Source organism: Callionymus lyra, chromosome 4 (genome assembly GCF_982586985.1).
Source record: "Callionymus lyra chromosome 4, fCalLyr1.hap1.1, whole genome shotgun sequence".
NCBI classification, from domain to species: Eukaryota; Metazoa; Chordata; class Actinopteri; order Syngnathiformes; family Callionymidae; genus Callionymus; species Callionymus lyra.
The window spans coordinates 18,208,876-18,225,030 of NC_141821.1; the positions used below are offsets into that span (position 1 = coordinate 18,208,876).

The following is a 16,155-nucleotide window of genomic DNA, read 5'->3' on the forward strand; positions in this document are numbered from 1 at the left end:
GGTCAGAAGCTCATCCATTTCTCTCTCTCTCTCTCTGTCTTTTTCTTTCTTCGTAGGAGAACTTTCATTAACTCTTGTTTTGACTGCACCGCGTTCACCTCCTCCGTCTCTCCTTCCTCCTCCTCAGGAGCAACAGCAGCTTCTGCAGCAGCAGCATCTGGACCCCCCCCCCCGCCCGCCGCGGGCCCTCTCCTCCCCTCAGCTGCCCGTCAACAACCTGCTGACCGCCTCTCTCGGCCAGAGCGCCACGAGCGCCAACCCCTTCCTGGCTCTGCAGCGCTCGGACGCGCCGGCCTGGGGGGAGCAGAAGCTGCGGCTGGCGGAGAAGCCGGTGGGCCTGGCCGGGCAGGGCAAGACATGATACGGTTCTGAACCGTCACGTGTCCAGTTAAGGCTGAAGTGTAGCGTTTTTTTGTTGTTTTTTTTCCTGTTGGTTTTCTACTGGTGTGTAGGCGAGTGTCTAAGCTAAGACTTGTTGTTCCTGGTAGCTACTGTTGATTTTTGTTTTCTAGCACTAACCCTTCACTTGACAGGTGAGTTTACCAAGTTATTTAAAGTTCCCTTTCACTGTCTCTCCCGTTGGTCGCCACCAACAAAAGTCCGAACTGCTGTCCTCAAGAGCCCCCCCCCCCACCTCCCCTCAGTCTGCTCTTTCACTCTCAGGGGTCTCATCCAAACACCAATGTTGCTATCAGCACACAGAACTACAAATGCAAACATGAAAAAAAAAGCTACTTGAGTATATTTATAGTAACGATCTTCCGAAGCGCAGCAGAGTCCCACATCTGTCTCGCACTGTTCCCCGGAGGAAACGTGGGGTTTAGGAAGTCCCCGCACGTGGCCTCTCTCTTTTCTGTTCCTCGCTCTTGTCGCTCTGCGCCAAAAAAACGGCCGTGTGATGTCACTGAGCCGACCCGGTCCCGGTCGCCCGCAGAAGCCTGACTCTCGCTTCCTCATCCAGGGGGGCCAGAACCCCCGGGAGCTCACTCAGGGACGTGGAGCTGTAGACGAACTGTGAAGCGGCAGGTTTATCTTCCTGGGTGGGCCCCCCCTCGTCGCACCTACCTCTCCAAGCGGGACCAGCCTATCAGGACCTAAAACAATCTTAAGCAGTCAGGACCGGCCAGTCAGGGTCCAAAAAACCCAAAAGTGCCTGAGGCCAGAGGGGGGGGGGGGGGGGAGATGTGGGCCCTTCTTCTTGTCATTTACCTGCTTTGCTCCAAATTGTTGCTGCCTCGCCACAGATGAAAAACCACACTCGTCTCTTGACGTTCACTGAAATGTTGTTCTGCTGCGTTTGTCGTTGTAAAAGCCAACGTGTGTTTATTTATTTGGAGTTTTGTTTGTATAATGGGCACAAGAAGATATATTTTAAAAGCCCGGTGGATTTTTAACATTCGTGTACTACTGTGTAGAGTTTGTCCTTCCAAATGATCTGTCGGCGCGTATTGACTTCTGTTCTGTCGTGTGATTCAAAGCTACTTGATTGGTTGGCTGAGGGGGGGGGCGGGTAAGGGGGGGTTGTTTAGTGGCACAAGTTTTTACCTCTTCAATTGTACATAAAGCTTTTCATGGGTTGTACATAGTGATTGTAACCGGGCGTGAAGGCAAAGCGGGCGACGCCTCGGTTTCTACGTGTGAATCTTTAGGACCAGATGAAAAAAAAAAAAAAAAAGTTTGACGGTGACTGGACACACAAAGTATTAATTTATTTTTATATGTGCAGGGACGTGTTTCTTTTCTTCTTTCTAAGGTTTTGCACCATAAAACTCATTTTATACTCACAGTGGCAATGTGTTTCCATCGCACACTTGTGTGAAGCTGTTTTTTTTACCAGTAGAAACGAGTCTTTCCAACGTATTTGACATCACAAAATAAATAAAAAAAACTCTGGATTTCATAACAAGCCTTTGTGTTTCTGTCGGATGTTTTTGTTTTTTTCATCAGTGAGTCTTAAGAGTTCCCCTCCTAGTCAGACCTGGTCAAAGTATGGCCCTGTAGTCATGTGGCCCTCATAAGGTCAAAGATCATGTAGAAACCTTTTTGTTTTGAATTTATTTCTAATTATTAGTCTCTAAGAATGACTATGTGTAGGTTATTATAAAGCATTCGGAAAATAAGAAGCTTTTAAATCAGATTTCAGAAATGTTTATTGCCATGTGTGTGGTGTCAGTGAAGAATAAAAGAATGACATAAGATGACACAAAAAGAATAGAAAAACGTTACCAAAATATTTTTGCATATTTAGCTTGATGTAATAAAATGATTCTATACTTTTCCTTGCTTTATTTTGGGCCCCTTACAACAGATGGTATTCAATGTGGCCCCTTGGGAAACATAATTGCTCACCTATGCAGTCTGGGTGTTATTAGAGCTTAAATTGTTGCAGTGCACAATGGGCTTGTAGTGTGTGATGAGAATTAAATTTAAATAATTACATAAACATAACCAAATTATATGGAAATAATTAAACTATGATAATGACTCTTATTCGTATATATATATTGAAAATACATGATATGAAGATCATTATTTATCTTTCTAATAATTAGTTTGAGTTGAATATTATATATTGTATAATATTGGTTTGTTTTCAATCACCTTTGCTTTGAACATCTTTTTAGTGAAACACCGTGCTCCCAGGTTCCTGTCGACACACACACACACACACACACGCAGCTGATGACTTCCAGCTGCCAAGAAACACCAGTGTGTGTGTATCTTTCAAGGTGGGGGCTCCACTCCGCTACATCTGCTTCTGCCCTGGTAATTAAAAGCTCACTTTTCTCCTGCAACACCCCCGTTTTTTTTGGGGGGCTGTGGGGGTGCCCGTGACCCCACCTCCACCACCATCACATTCTCCAGGACAGAAACACACAATTCAACAACACTGTCCTTCCAAAAAAAACCCCACCCCCCGCACACACACACACACCATCAACCCTGTCAATCAAACCACCACTGTTTAAATAGCAGCCACCCCTTCACACACACATTGTCGTTCTTTTTATAAGGCTTCCACATCAGAAGGCTGCCCTTGTAACGGCACACACACAGCAGAGCTGCCATGTCCATCATTGATCACCCTCCCTGAGGGGGTGAGAGGCTTACCAGCTGATTGAGGACCCCCATGTGCTGGCTGACCAGGTGCCTGATCGCGGAGTCACAACACGACTAAGCCATGGTGTGGAGGGCTCACACACACACACACACACACACACACACACACACACACACACCCACACACACACACACACACCTCACACACACACACACACACACACACACACACACACACACACACACACACACACACACACACACACACACACACACACACACACACACACACACACACACACACACACACACACACACACACACACACACACACACACACACACACACACACACACACACACACACACACACACAATAGGAGGGATAAGCCTGGGATGATTGCACAAATGTGGGGCATCTACAGCTTCAGCCCGGACGGTCAATTTCCTGATGAATTGCACAATCCCTTGGTTAGAGTTGCTTACCACTTTTTATTCCTTTATTTTATTTTATTTTATTTTATTTTGTGTTTTAAGTTGTCTATTGATGTGAAAAACGATCACATAACTCGTTTTGTCTTAACAAAAAACATCAAATAAAATGTTTTAAAAACAATCTAGGTGCTAAATGCTAACTAGCTATAAACTAATCTACATTAGCATGGCGGTTGCTACTGAATGAGTACACACTTTTTTAAAATTAATTTCTTAACGGGTTATAAAGGTTTACGACAAAGTAATTATCCATGTGCTTTATGTTGTATTTTTCGTAAGATAACATTGGCCCTATAAAAGAAAAGTTTTCTATTTTTTTGGACCCAACTTTTAAAGCTAACTTTGCTAGCAAGTAAATTACACACACACACACATGCTCAAGCATCCTTGCTAACTGTTGACTTCAATTTTATTTAGAAAACTAAATGACTGGAAGAAAAGAAAACAAATTCTAGAAGAAGTTGTAATGTGTGATAACTTTTATTTTAGTTTTCCTAATTTAAATAGCTACAACCTTTAGTGTGTAAATATTTATACAACTGGTCTACTAATATAATATTTATGATTATTATGCCACTCAATGAAATGTTTTATTGAATCATTAAGATCATATATACTCTATATATTATTAAATGAAACATGAAATAAAAATATACAGAGGGGTGCAAAAAAAATAGTATGTTTTTTGTATAATCGGCGCAAGATTATCAGAATTTTTCAGAAAGTTTTGAGATTATTTCCACAAAAAAAGCTAAAGCTAATGCGAAAACTTTAGTTTCATGCTAATGCTATGGGGTAAGGCTTTTATATACGTCAAGCTTCACCTAAAAATGTTTTGTTTTATGTCCCTTGTGGTACTTGAAAATAATAAACAAACAAAAACAAAATCAAACTGTTGCAAAGAAGACTGGTTGACGAGCATCCTGGGAAATGGAACCATCCTTGATGCCTTCGCCAGCAAGCGGTTCATTGAACTGATCAGAGGTAATGTTTCTATTAAATTACTTCAGGTCCACTAATATAAAAGTCAAACCATAAAACAAGTTGCCACTAGTTATTTCTGCACAGGTTTGGTGATTCAGCTCAATTATGTAATGAGACCTCAGCCTCAAAGACGGGGCAAAGAGCAATAAAGTGTGGCGTAATAAACCATTAGAGCAGGAGGAGGTCGTGTCACTGTGTACAGTAATGCAGCGTAAATCATTATGGAGCAGCTGCCATTAGGAACTTTAATCCCGGCCTGAGACCTCCTTCAGCTGCCAGAGGTCCCCAACCCACCGGAGCCATCAGGGTCCGGAGAGGTGGAAGGATCCCGTTGAACCATTTGACTGCTACGTCACTTTTATCCACGGTGGTTATAATAATAAAGTCAGTGTAGGTTCTCGTTCATGCAGATCATGGTTATCCAAGTGGTTCCAAAGCGAGTCGACTAGAACTCAGTACCGGTTGACTCGCTTTGGAGCCACTTAATAATAATAATATTTCTTCAGGTGTAAAACCTTCAGAACACATAATACGGGCAGTGGATGTGATTCAGATTTTAAATAAATAGTGTAACCTGTAACAATATATTGTTATATTTAGTAACCTTTTAATCAATTTTGACTGACTTTATCTGGTTCTACGGTGTATTTTAGATTTATTTTTTTAAAACTGTTTTGGGATTCAAACCTATTTTATTTAAAAACCTGCAATTTCTACATCGATATTTACTTAACTTTATTGATTCGTTTTTAATGGGTCGTCCTGTATTTCTAAGTGGGCAACTTCACAGACCACTAAATGATTGTCATGTGACTGAAGACCCCAGTGAAGCGCGGCACAGGTGTAAAAAGGTAAACAATAAACTCGAACAATTATTAAGATCGATTTCTGCTATTTTTGCAAATATAAAACCCCAAATATTAACAGTTAAAGCGATTTTACAGCTACACCTTTGGTTTGGTCACGTTTCCATATAATTGTAAAATCACAATAACATAAAATATAGTAATAAAAATGAAAAGTACTTGAAGAAGAATTACCCCGAGTTCCATTTCTACACCATTTACGTTAATAGCTTTCTAGTTGTATTAGTTTTCTTAACATATTTGTTTTTAACTAAAACTATTATATGTAACTTTTAGGTAGGAATATAAAGAGTTAAGCTATATCGAACATTATTTGGTTTATATTGTAAAACACTTGCACATACGCAACTACATATGGTCGTAAAAATGGCCGATCTCCGCTGCCGCCTGCATAGAGCCTTCCCCGGGAGTCAGCGGTGCCTCCGTCGATCTTCAGGCCGACTAGAGCGTCTCTTCCGCCGGGCAGCTCCTCGCCCCGCACCCGCTGATCGCGATACACGCTAGAAAACAAGCGAAAACCCCCAAAACACAAACTCTAAATTAGTCACATTCTTAGAACAACTCAATTGTCTCTCAGAGACGCATTTTGTTCGTATTTACTGACGAAAAATGAGCGGAAATTTACGGCTTTCTCGATTCTGCTTTTCCCCTTTCGTGTGTGGAGGGGAAATGCAGCTCCGGGAGTGAGGCGGCGGCGAACGAGTCTGTCTCGAGCTGATAAAAGAGAATAAATATACCATAAAACTTACTTTTAAAAACGGTTTTGTCATGTAATCTATTGCGATTCACTTTATCTAATCTCAAATGTAATAATTTAAATTGTATTATTTTACTATACACTTTTGACACTACAAACAGTTGGAATGCAAATCGTGTTGTGCTTTTATTATTGTTTACGTTTATATTTTAAAAATTAAACACTATAACAAACATACTTGTCTGGCCTTATCTGGAGACCTCCAGTCTGGACGGTTGAGCAGGTCATGACTGCAGTGGCTTCACCACATGACCTGAACCCAAAGTACTAAATTATTTATTCACTCAATTAAAATCACTCGGACCACATTCTTTCTTTTTTGGCTGCCATTTTAATCATCATGCAGTTTTGTACTTGTATTGTAAAGTCACACGTGAAACTACGAGTATGACGCTTGATTACTTCATAGATTTATACTTCTTAAAATTAAAATTTAAGAAAAAGTAAAAAAAATAATGTATTCCTTTTCATAATTAAATAAATGTAAACAATTAAAAAATATTTACAAACCACATTTTCATTCTCTGTTCCTGTTGCCTTAAACTACACCACGACCCAAAGAATGATAACATTCCAAAATTGTTTTTATTCAACAAGATAGTACGTGTCTCATGACAAGAAAGGAATAATTATAAAAATGATTTTGTTCAACAAAGATAATGCTTTATTAAGGGCTAGAGTGAGCAAACTTTATTTTAAAAACAGTATTTTTGACATTTAAAAAAGCTCAACATGTGAGGTTTTATAAAAAAGATTACTAATGCATGAACAAGAGGAGGTTAAGACAATTGAAGGCTTCAACCGAAGCGTATTTTCAAGGATATTTTATGCTTTTTTTTCTAGAAATGTGTCCAAAAAACAGTTGGAATGACCATAAATCAACTTACTATTATTAACGGCTAATTTTTGTTCTCAGCTAAAAAATTTTTTTAATTTAAACAGTAAATATTGTTTCTGCTGTATCTGTTCCAGGTGGAGCGGAGGATCTGCCACCCCAGGTCGGACAGAGATGGATGCATCTCTCATGGTCATAATGAATGTGACGGGATATAGATCGGAGACATTTGATTATCAGGTAAAAAAAGATCAGTCACCGGCAGATCATTACTGATAATTACTTCCAAAACGATCGTTCATGCCGGAGCGCCCTTTATAATGGAACGTGTCTCCTTTTAAATTCAAGCCTGCAAGTTCATTTATAACAACTTTATATCAAGAAGAGCAATGCTCCGGTCCTGGCTCAAGGACACCTGAACGGAGCGCGTTGAAAAAGAAAAATGAAGCTAATTTAGGGAGCAACCATCGCATCGCAGCGGCTGCTGCAATCAGGAATAATTGAGGAACAAGCATGTAAAAGAGAAGTGGGATTACTGCACCAGCAACAGCTGTTAACTGGTACAGATCCGGCTGCATAATTCTACACACGTGTGTGTGTTGTGTGTGTGTGTGTGTGTGTGTGTGTGTCTGTTGTGTGTGGCGAGCCCCCTCTCCTTCACCTATCCATAGGCCTCATTTATTATGCAGACTGGAGACCCCAGGGCGGTTGGTGTGTGTTTTGGAAGTCGGGGGAGAGATGTGGGGGGGCACAGTGGTGGGGGTTATTGGGGGTCACTTGTGATACACACGAGAACATACTTCGGCTGCAACGATATCGAGCTATATCTAAATAAAATGTACTATGAACTAGCAAGACGAGGTAAAAGAGAGGAGTAAAGTAAATGTACACACATACATGAGTTTATGCAGGAACATGTTTGACCCATTACAAGAATGTAGGCACGCAGACACACAACATCACCTCTGACACACACACACACACACACACACACACACACACACACACACACACACACACACACACACACACACACACACACACACACACACACACACACACACACACACACACACACACACACACACACACACACACACACACACACACACACAATTTCGAGAAGGAATCTCAAGCACATACTTGAGATTGTAAATATATAGTTGACTTATAGAGTGACTTAAAACTTACAAATATACTAACAATTATCTCTTTAAAAAAAATAACATTACAAACACTCACACAAAATTAATCTTGTGCACACACATTGTTTAAAAACATTTTTTTGTGCACATGCCCAAGTAGACTTGCACATATATGCACAATTTTTCAATATAACGACAATAGACACACACTTTGCATTGCACAACCACTAATACAACACAAACACAACAGGGGCTATTTTCAGACACAAACATTTGATCATGAGCACAAAGAACAGCACATTTCAACACGCATGCGCACAATTTTTCAATATAACAACAATAGACACACACTTTGCATTGCACAACCACTAATACAACACAAACACAACAGGGGCTATCTTCAGACACAAACATTTGATCATGAGCACAAAGAACAGCACATTTCAACACACATGCGCACAATTTTTCAATCTAACAACAATAGACACACACTTTGCATTGCACAACCACTAATACAACACACACACAACAGGGGCTATCTTCAGACACAAACATTTGATCATGAGCACAAAGAACAGCACATTTCAACACACATACGCACAATTTTTCAATATAACGACAATAGACACACACTTTGCATTGCACAACCACTTTCACAACACAAACTCACACACACATTGGGCTATCTACAGACACACACATTTAATCATGAGCTGCACAAACAACAGCACATTTCAACACACACATACACACAAATCAATACAGGATTACTTGATAAGTTATGTGCACACATTCATGCACATAACGGACACACACACACAAGCTCCCACAAATACAAATCAATGGACATTTAAGACTCATGATCGTGGTTACTCACGCACAATTTGGCCAGACCCGCAGTTGTGTAGCTCACGATCCACAGTTTATAGACAAACACACACACACATCTAAATACACATTGACTTTCATAAACTCTTCAACTTTCAAACACGCTATTATGGACACACACTCGTACACAGATACTGACTATGATAGTTACTATAAGTTTCTACACAAACATTCCAACACACACCCCTTGGTGTACAAAAAGTGTCACACAACCCACCAAAACACAAGTTGAGTACGCAACAATTTGGCAACATACACAGTCAAACATTTGAATTGTGTCAGACGCACACACACGGTGGACACACTTGACCAGGATGTCACTTGCTCCGGCTGAGTCGTGGTAACAGCTGCAGCATCTGGAGCACTTGAGCCAAAACCAAGGAATATAATCTAATAATCCACAAGAAAAACAGTGGACGTGAACCACTGAGCCGCCGCGGCGTCAGCTTCTTCTTTGACAAATGTTTGCTCAGTGTTTCGAGGTGTTAACCAGCTCACGGAGAGAACAACATGTCTAATGAGTCCCCGTGGTTCTGGACCACGACCGGTCCAGTCATCAGATACAAATCCCTTTTAATGAATTAATTGGAGCGATCGGTTTCACATCAAGAGCGACGAGAGGCTCGACAGTCGAATCCAACCTCCTCTCACACGGACCCAGAGTTCACACGTCGAGATGTAATATCGTCCATTAGTGTGCGTCTCCGTCAGAGTACATTAGAGGCGGAATCTTCTAATCTCTTAAAAGTCCCGGAGTGAGGTTGGTACCAAGAGTATGGGAGAGGGGGATGGAGCCCGAGAGAAACTCAATCTAAAGCACCAGGTGCACCTTTTGTCGACTTAATCTCCGGACCCTTGAGACCCCGCTCGCACCGGCCCACAAACATGGACCCCTCATACATACACATGCTGCTCTGGCAACTCTGGTTCTGAGTCGGAGAGAGAGAATGTTGCTTAATTGTCCCCAGGATTGGACTTGGGTCAGTGGCCCGGCACCTGTGCAGACTCACACGAGTTAAAAGTTTTTTAGAAACGAGGGTCCACATGTCTTTGGGGGGTAACTGTTGTCACATGCAAATTTAGAACACATGTGCAGATTTGATTCAACCGTTTTCATGTGTGGAGCTGCTTTTCAACTATATCCTGTCATTAACGTCATTTGTCCTTTTGGTTTTCTCATGATTCCCACCGTTACTTGAACATGTTAGAACGAGATGTCGTCTCTGTCATTTATTGAACAGTTTCTTCTTTTACTTTTCATCGCTAGTGTTGAAAACACAACACAGGGTTTTTTTTTGTGGTGGCAGTAAAGAATGAAAGAATGAAATCAAAATAGATTAATAAAAATGGAATGCATTAAATTAAATATACATAGAAATGGCACCGTTCTTCAACAAAAATGAAATCCAAAGTCATTTATTTATTGACATATTGATATTTATCCACGCATTTGTCTATTTATTTATACATTTTGTTATGTTTTTATATTATTTATACTCTTGTCATTTATCATCCTTCATATACATTAACATAAAATGAAATATACATCATTAAATATATATAAAAAAAACTTTAAATATCATTAAACAATATTCATAATCCAGACAGCAACAGTTAGAAAGCGTTTCTTGAACCGTGATGTATTAATCGAATATCGATCTCATCTCCTGCCGGTCAGGAGCAGTTATATTACAACTACACACATTTGTGTGTTTTATAAACCTTTAAATCTAGAGAATTATTCTTGTTTTTGATGAAACATTGAGCATGTAAAACCAGAGCATTTAAGGGTTGATACATTTGAAATGTATTTATTATTAAATAATTTATTCTTTTTAATTCTGTCTTGTTCTTTACTTTAGGTTCAGTAAATTAATTCCAACTGTAATAAAAGTAATTTATCTATATTTCCACAACTGCAATCAAACCATTTTATTTTGATCTACTAACAAACAATTCAAGACCATCAAACTGTTTTTAGATGGTAAATTTATTTTTATTTAAAATTATAATTTATAATTAAAATTATAATGGGTAAAATAATAATAATAATGTCATCTTTCGTTAAAATTACATTAAATTGATTGGGTCAATTTAGGATAAACAATGTATAACAACTAAATACACACACATTAACTCTGGCTGTTATTGTTTATAAATTATTGTTATAAATCCGGCTTATTTTCTTTTTCTTTCTTTTTCTTTCATTTATATTTTGATGATTGAAAATTGTGCTTCCTGCAAATCAATGTGAGGTTTGTTTATAATGAAGACACACATTTAAATGTCTTCTTATTGTTCCAGGTCATTTTAACTGGACAAGGCAGAAAGGCAAGGCTTTGTCTTTCTTCCCTAGTCATGTCCTTACTCCTCCACCTGAGGGACGTTACCAGAAACATTCTAGCTGATTCGACCCGATTACTGTCTTCTTAAGGAGAAACCATTGAAATTGCCATATTTAAAATGCATCACTTTCTAAAGATCATTAAAATGATTTCCACGTTTTAAATGTGGTTTTGAAAATTGTATGTAATACTTTTTAGCCGAAGATAGACTAAGGGTCAACCGATTTACAATTTTCTGTCTCAAGCCTTATTTTATAAAAATTGTTTTGTTTTAGATTCTTTTAATTCTGATACTTTAATCAGTTTAAGTGTATCACTCAGTTTAAAAAGAACATCTGTCACGTTAGTTTGAAGAAAACATCTTAGCTTCGGGGTTGTTCGTCTGTTGTAAAGCAAAATTCCCATTTTACTGAAATTGTATACATCATTTTCTAAGCTTATCTATATAAGGTCTTCCATTTAGGAAAATAAATGGTTTGAGCAGTGCACTTCAATGGTTAAATAAATGAGTCAGACCAGATCAGGGTATATAAAGGCATCTGCTGACATTATAACATGTTGAGATACAGCAACAGGCGCCAGGTATATACAGTATGTATCAACCCTGTTTGTGATGCATCCTGCAATCAGAGATTCACACCAGGAAGCATACAGTCAGATAAAAATGTTTGAAATGCATCGTACATACAGATCAGTAGACAAATATAGTTTTTACGCCCCTGGCTCGTAGTAGTAACATTCTCTAATTGTTTTCATTCTGCTTTCAATAGTCGTCTCTGTGAGAATTTCTCTTTGAACTGAAAATGATGAACCAAAGTTTCAAAGGGCTGGAGTTCATTATGGCTGTGATTCTGGATCGCCTTTATAGAGAATATTTGCAGATTTCTGAGAAGTTGTAAAGGAAGGTGTTCTCATTCCAGAGTGTCCGTGTTAATCAATGCAGCAGTGGATTGAAGTCAACCTCTAAACTGGTACAAACCCTTAGGTTTAAGGATTGGATCCAAGGACGGCGCGTCTCATTGTGATTTAATCTCTCCACTGCCTGGACAAACTAATATGACCTTCTTATCAGTCCAGCAGGTTTATCCATCTATCACCAATCAATACTCACTTCTCCTTGTGTGTGCAGGCAACAGTCCTGCATGTTTGTCCTAAACAGGTTTCAAGGCCTGCGGTAACTGAGGTCAAAGTTGAGGTATAACCCTGCAGCACGGAGCGACAGATGTTGCCTGAGGAAACCAGAGATTAAAGAAAGGCTGGGAAAGAATTATTCCAGTTGCGTGAGTGTCCCAAACATCAAGAGAGAAGAACGCTTGTTGTTATTGCTTTTGTTGTGTCGGGTAGAACTTTGCCCGGGGTGGAAGTCCAAAAACCAGATCAGCTATCCTGGACACTCAAAGCTTTTTCCTGTTCCTTTAAATGTCTTTAATGACCCTCAATTGATCGACGTTTATCTTCAGAACAAATGAAGGATCTGTGTTCAGAAACTGATAAAATGGTACAAAAAAAATGAATCAAATTCAAACATTTTGGCAAAAGAGGTGTTAAACTCAAAAGAAAAATGTAACAAATTGTATGAGGTTGAACACGTTTAAAAAGAAGATGAACGATGGATTATGCATTATTTTTGTGTTGATTCAAAAATGTAATTCAAGTATCTTAGGTGTTGTACTTGCATGTAGACAACAATACTATCATATATACTTTTATTTAAGTCATATATTAAAATCATATATTAGTTGAATTGAAGATGCACTAAAGGGAGGACAGATGGAAGACATGTAAAGGAAGAATAAGAAAAAAACAATAAGGTTGGTGGATGTGGTCGAGGAGGACAGTGGACACTGATTTCTATTTGATTTTTATGAATAGCATGTGTTAGGTAATGATTAAGTTGCCAGATGCTTTTCGACCCCTGATCTTAGACAGACAGAAATCTACATGTTCTACACTCTGGTGGTTCACTGTCCTCGGCAGATACTGGACATCATGTATTCAAACTACGCTAGCTGAACTAAACACAACTTCTAATAATTGATTCTAATACTTGTTGATCACATCCAGCCTACAGTGGCATTTTGGAAAATAAATTCAGACTTTAATCAGAGGCTAGATCTCCCACAATGCACCTGATAAGTGATCTAAATATAGTAGAACCTACCTATATTCTCAGCTCCCACTTCACTTCACCAGTACTGAGTTCTGATTGAAATGACGTCTTATAAGACAACTACAGATTTGAATTCATGAACCTTTTTTTTGTGGACTCATTTTCATACCTTGATTATAAGAAGAACAATGAAGACGCAGCGTGCCACGTCTCTACATGTTCACCTGGAAACGGCTTCATTTAGTAGCAAAATGAGATTGAATGTGTAATTTTGACGATAGGAGGAAAAAGAGAGCGGGAGGAAATGCTGGAGTGTGTGTTCGTGTGTGTGTGTGTGTGTGTGTGTGTGTGTGTGTGGGGGGGGGCTTTTGTTCTGTCAAGGACTTAACACAATCAGAGTGTACAGTGTGTCAGGAGCGCACAGGCATATATCAACTTCAATCTCTTTTTAATGAAAAATCCTGCCCTCTCTAATATGTGCAAATTAACCTTTTCTCCTCCTTCCCTCCATCCTGCCTCCCCTCCTGTAGTTTCCCCTCCTCTGTCCCTCCTAGAGGCCCCTTCTCCCTTCCCTCTATCTCCATGTATCTCCCTCCTCATGTTCCACCTCTTCACGCACACAACCTCACGAGCACCAACACAACATGACAGATATAGTTATTTAGAAATATATATCCAGTCAACATCGCTAACAAAGTCAGTGTGCATCAACAAGTCATTTTCTTTTGTTTACAGTGAAACATGTAACCTAAAACCAACCTGCCAAGTCCTTTCTCTGCCCAAAGAACCGCCTGGTACGTTCCATTGGTCCATGGAGGTTTGTTTTCCTGACATCATACAAGTTTAAGTTGAACTCAGATTCATCATTTTAGGAACTTTAAGCATGGCTAGGTGAGGTTTAGAGATGTATATTTCAGTCGTGAGCAGAGATTCATTTTAGTCTTATGATTATTTAACAAAAGACATAAAAGTTCTTTAAGATACTTCTGAAACCTTCGGATCGCTTTAGTTTTTTTTTGGATACATTTGATACATAGGATTGTTTCATAGAAGTGGTGTTGGGAAATTTTGAAGTTTTGTCATTCTTTGTTGAATTTTTTTTTTTTTTACTGTGTAATTAATCTAATTTGAATCTGATGATTGATTGATTGATTTAATAAACAATATTCTTCCCACATTAGGGAAATTTAAATTGTCAGAGCAGTTTAAAAAAACATTAAACATACACGTTATATTGAGACATACTCTACACATGTTGAAAATATATTGAGGAAAAAACATAAAAAATAAAAACTGGCAAAAAACAATAAAATAATAATTGTTAGATAATAAAAACATAAACATTAATAAATGAAAAAATATATATAATGTTACGTCCTCAACAAAGTTATTGATTACAAACATTACTTAAATTATGAAACTGATGGTTGGGGGAAGTCATTACTATGTGTGCTTTGTAATGTATACAATTATGGATTTACAAAATAAGTTTAAATGTAAGACCAGACTCGTGCCTAATATTCCGTCTAGAGGTTTCAGATGATCAATTGATGTTGAATCTCTGTTACCTCAAGTTATTATAGCCAAATATGTATCTTAAATTATGTAATACTGCCGTCCTACACCTCAGATTCTTACTTTCTTGGAAAAATACACTTTCTTTTAGTTGTATTTTCATCATTTCATTAATACATATTTTTGTATTTTCATGTTGTATACATTGCAAAAGCACACAGAGAGTGCTGACATCCCCAAAGCAGCATAATGCCACTTCCTGCCAATCGGGAAGGAGCACCTGACCGAAAACCAAATTAGAGCTGAGAAAAAACATCCGATGATCTCATGAATGGTTTCCATACGTCTTCTTCCACGCTGCATATTTTCATCCGTCTCTCCTTCAGGTCTCGAGCAGAATGGTTGAAGCCGGAGATATTCCTGCTGGTTCTCCTCTCCTGCTCGTCCTGCACACACACCAATGAGACCATTACCCTGATTATCCTAATGAGTCGGTCAGATCCTCGCGCCTCATTCTGCTCCTGCTGATTGTCATTTAGAAATTAAACCTAATGAGGAATTTTTAAAAACCACTGACATCGCTCGCTGCCCTAATGGATTTCCTGGTATGGAGTCCAGTTTTCCCCCCTCATCTCTGCCCAGCGGGAGGTCCGGCTATAGCTGGCCCTCCCTCCTCCCCCCCCCCCCCCCCCGCCTCTCCCCTCGTCCCCCCCGCACACCCCCACTGCACTAATTGGGGGTGACTGTTTTTGGTGAAAAGGAGTCATAATCATTGTTTCTGTTGCTAATTTGGACGGTTAACTGAACTGCTTCGGCTACAGCGCGAGGAAATCGGCGATTACAATCCATGGTTTTCGATCTCGACGACCAAAGTGCCAATTTCCTGCATTTCAAAGTTTAAATCCCGTGATGATTGACAACCCGCCGGGGAATTTGACCTCATCGCTTTGTTGTCGTCCACAATGAAGAAATGTAGTCTTTCCAATTTTTTAAGATTCAACCTTCAGCTCAAGTATCAATTTTTTTTACGTGTGTGTAGAGTGCATGCTTGGTGTGTGTATTTTGGGAGTTAATCCAAAGAAATGAGGGAATAATGGGGGTCTCCCTCTCTCTCTCCCTCACACACACACACACACACACTAACACAGACAGGCAT

The 16,155-nt window shown here is 39.3% G+C and overlaps 1 protein-coding gene and 1 long non-coding RNA gene across 7 annotated transcripts in view; both read left to right on the top strand.

The window, feature by feature from the left end:
- Positions 1–1,906, top strand: part of mllt10 (MLLT10 histone lysine methyltransferase DOT1L cofactor) — a 34,277-nt gene extending 32,371 nt beyond the window's left edge. For 5 of the 6 annotated variants that reach the window (XM_087789029.1, XM_087789030.1, XM_087789031.1 and 2 more), the window contains one exon: positions 128–1,906. In XM_087789029.1, the coding sequence (XP_087645155.1) occupies positions 128–361 (234 nt within the window). In that variant the 3' untranslated portion in view covers positions 362–1,906. Of the gene's footprint in view, positions 1–56 lie in introns of all 6 variants that reach the window. The other variant, XM_087789032.1, reaches the window with a different exon arrangement.
- A 5,225-nt stretch (positions 1,907–7,131) lies between these two features.
- LOC148081967 (uncharacterized) lies at positions 7,132–15,674 on the top strand. The gene is made up of 3 exons (XR_015710898.1): positions 7,132–7,236; positions 14,220–14,278; positions 15,386–15,674. It is a non-coding gene; the product is annotated as an uncharacterized LOC148081967 (long non-coding RNA).
- The last annotated feature ends 481 nt before the right edge of the window (positions 15,675–16,155 follow it).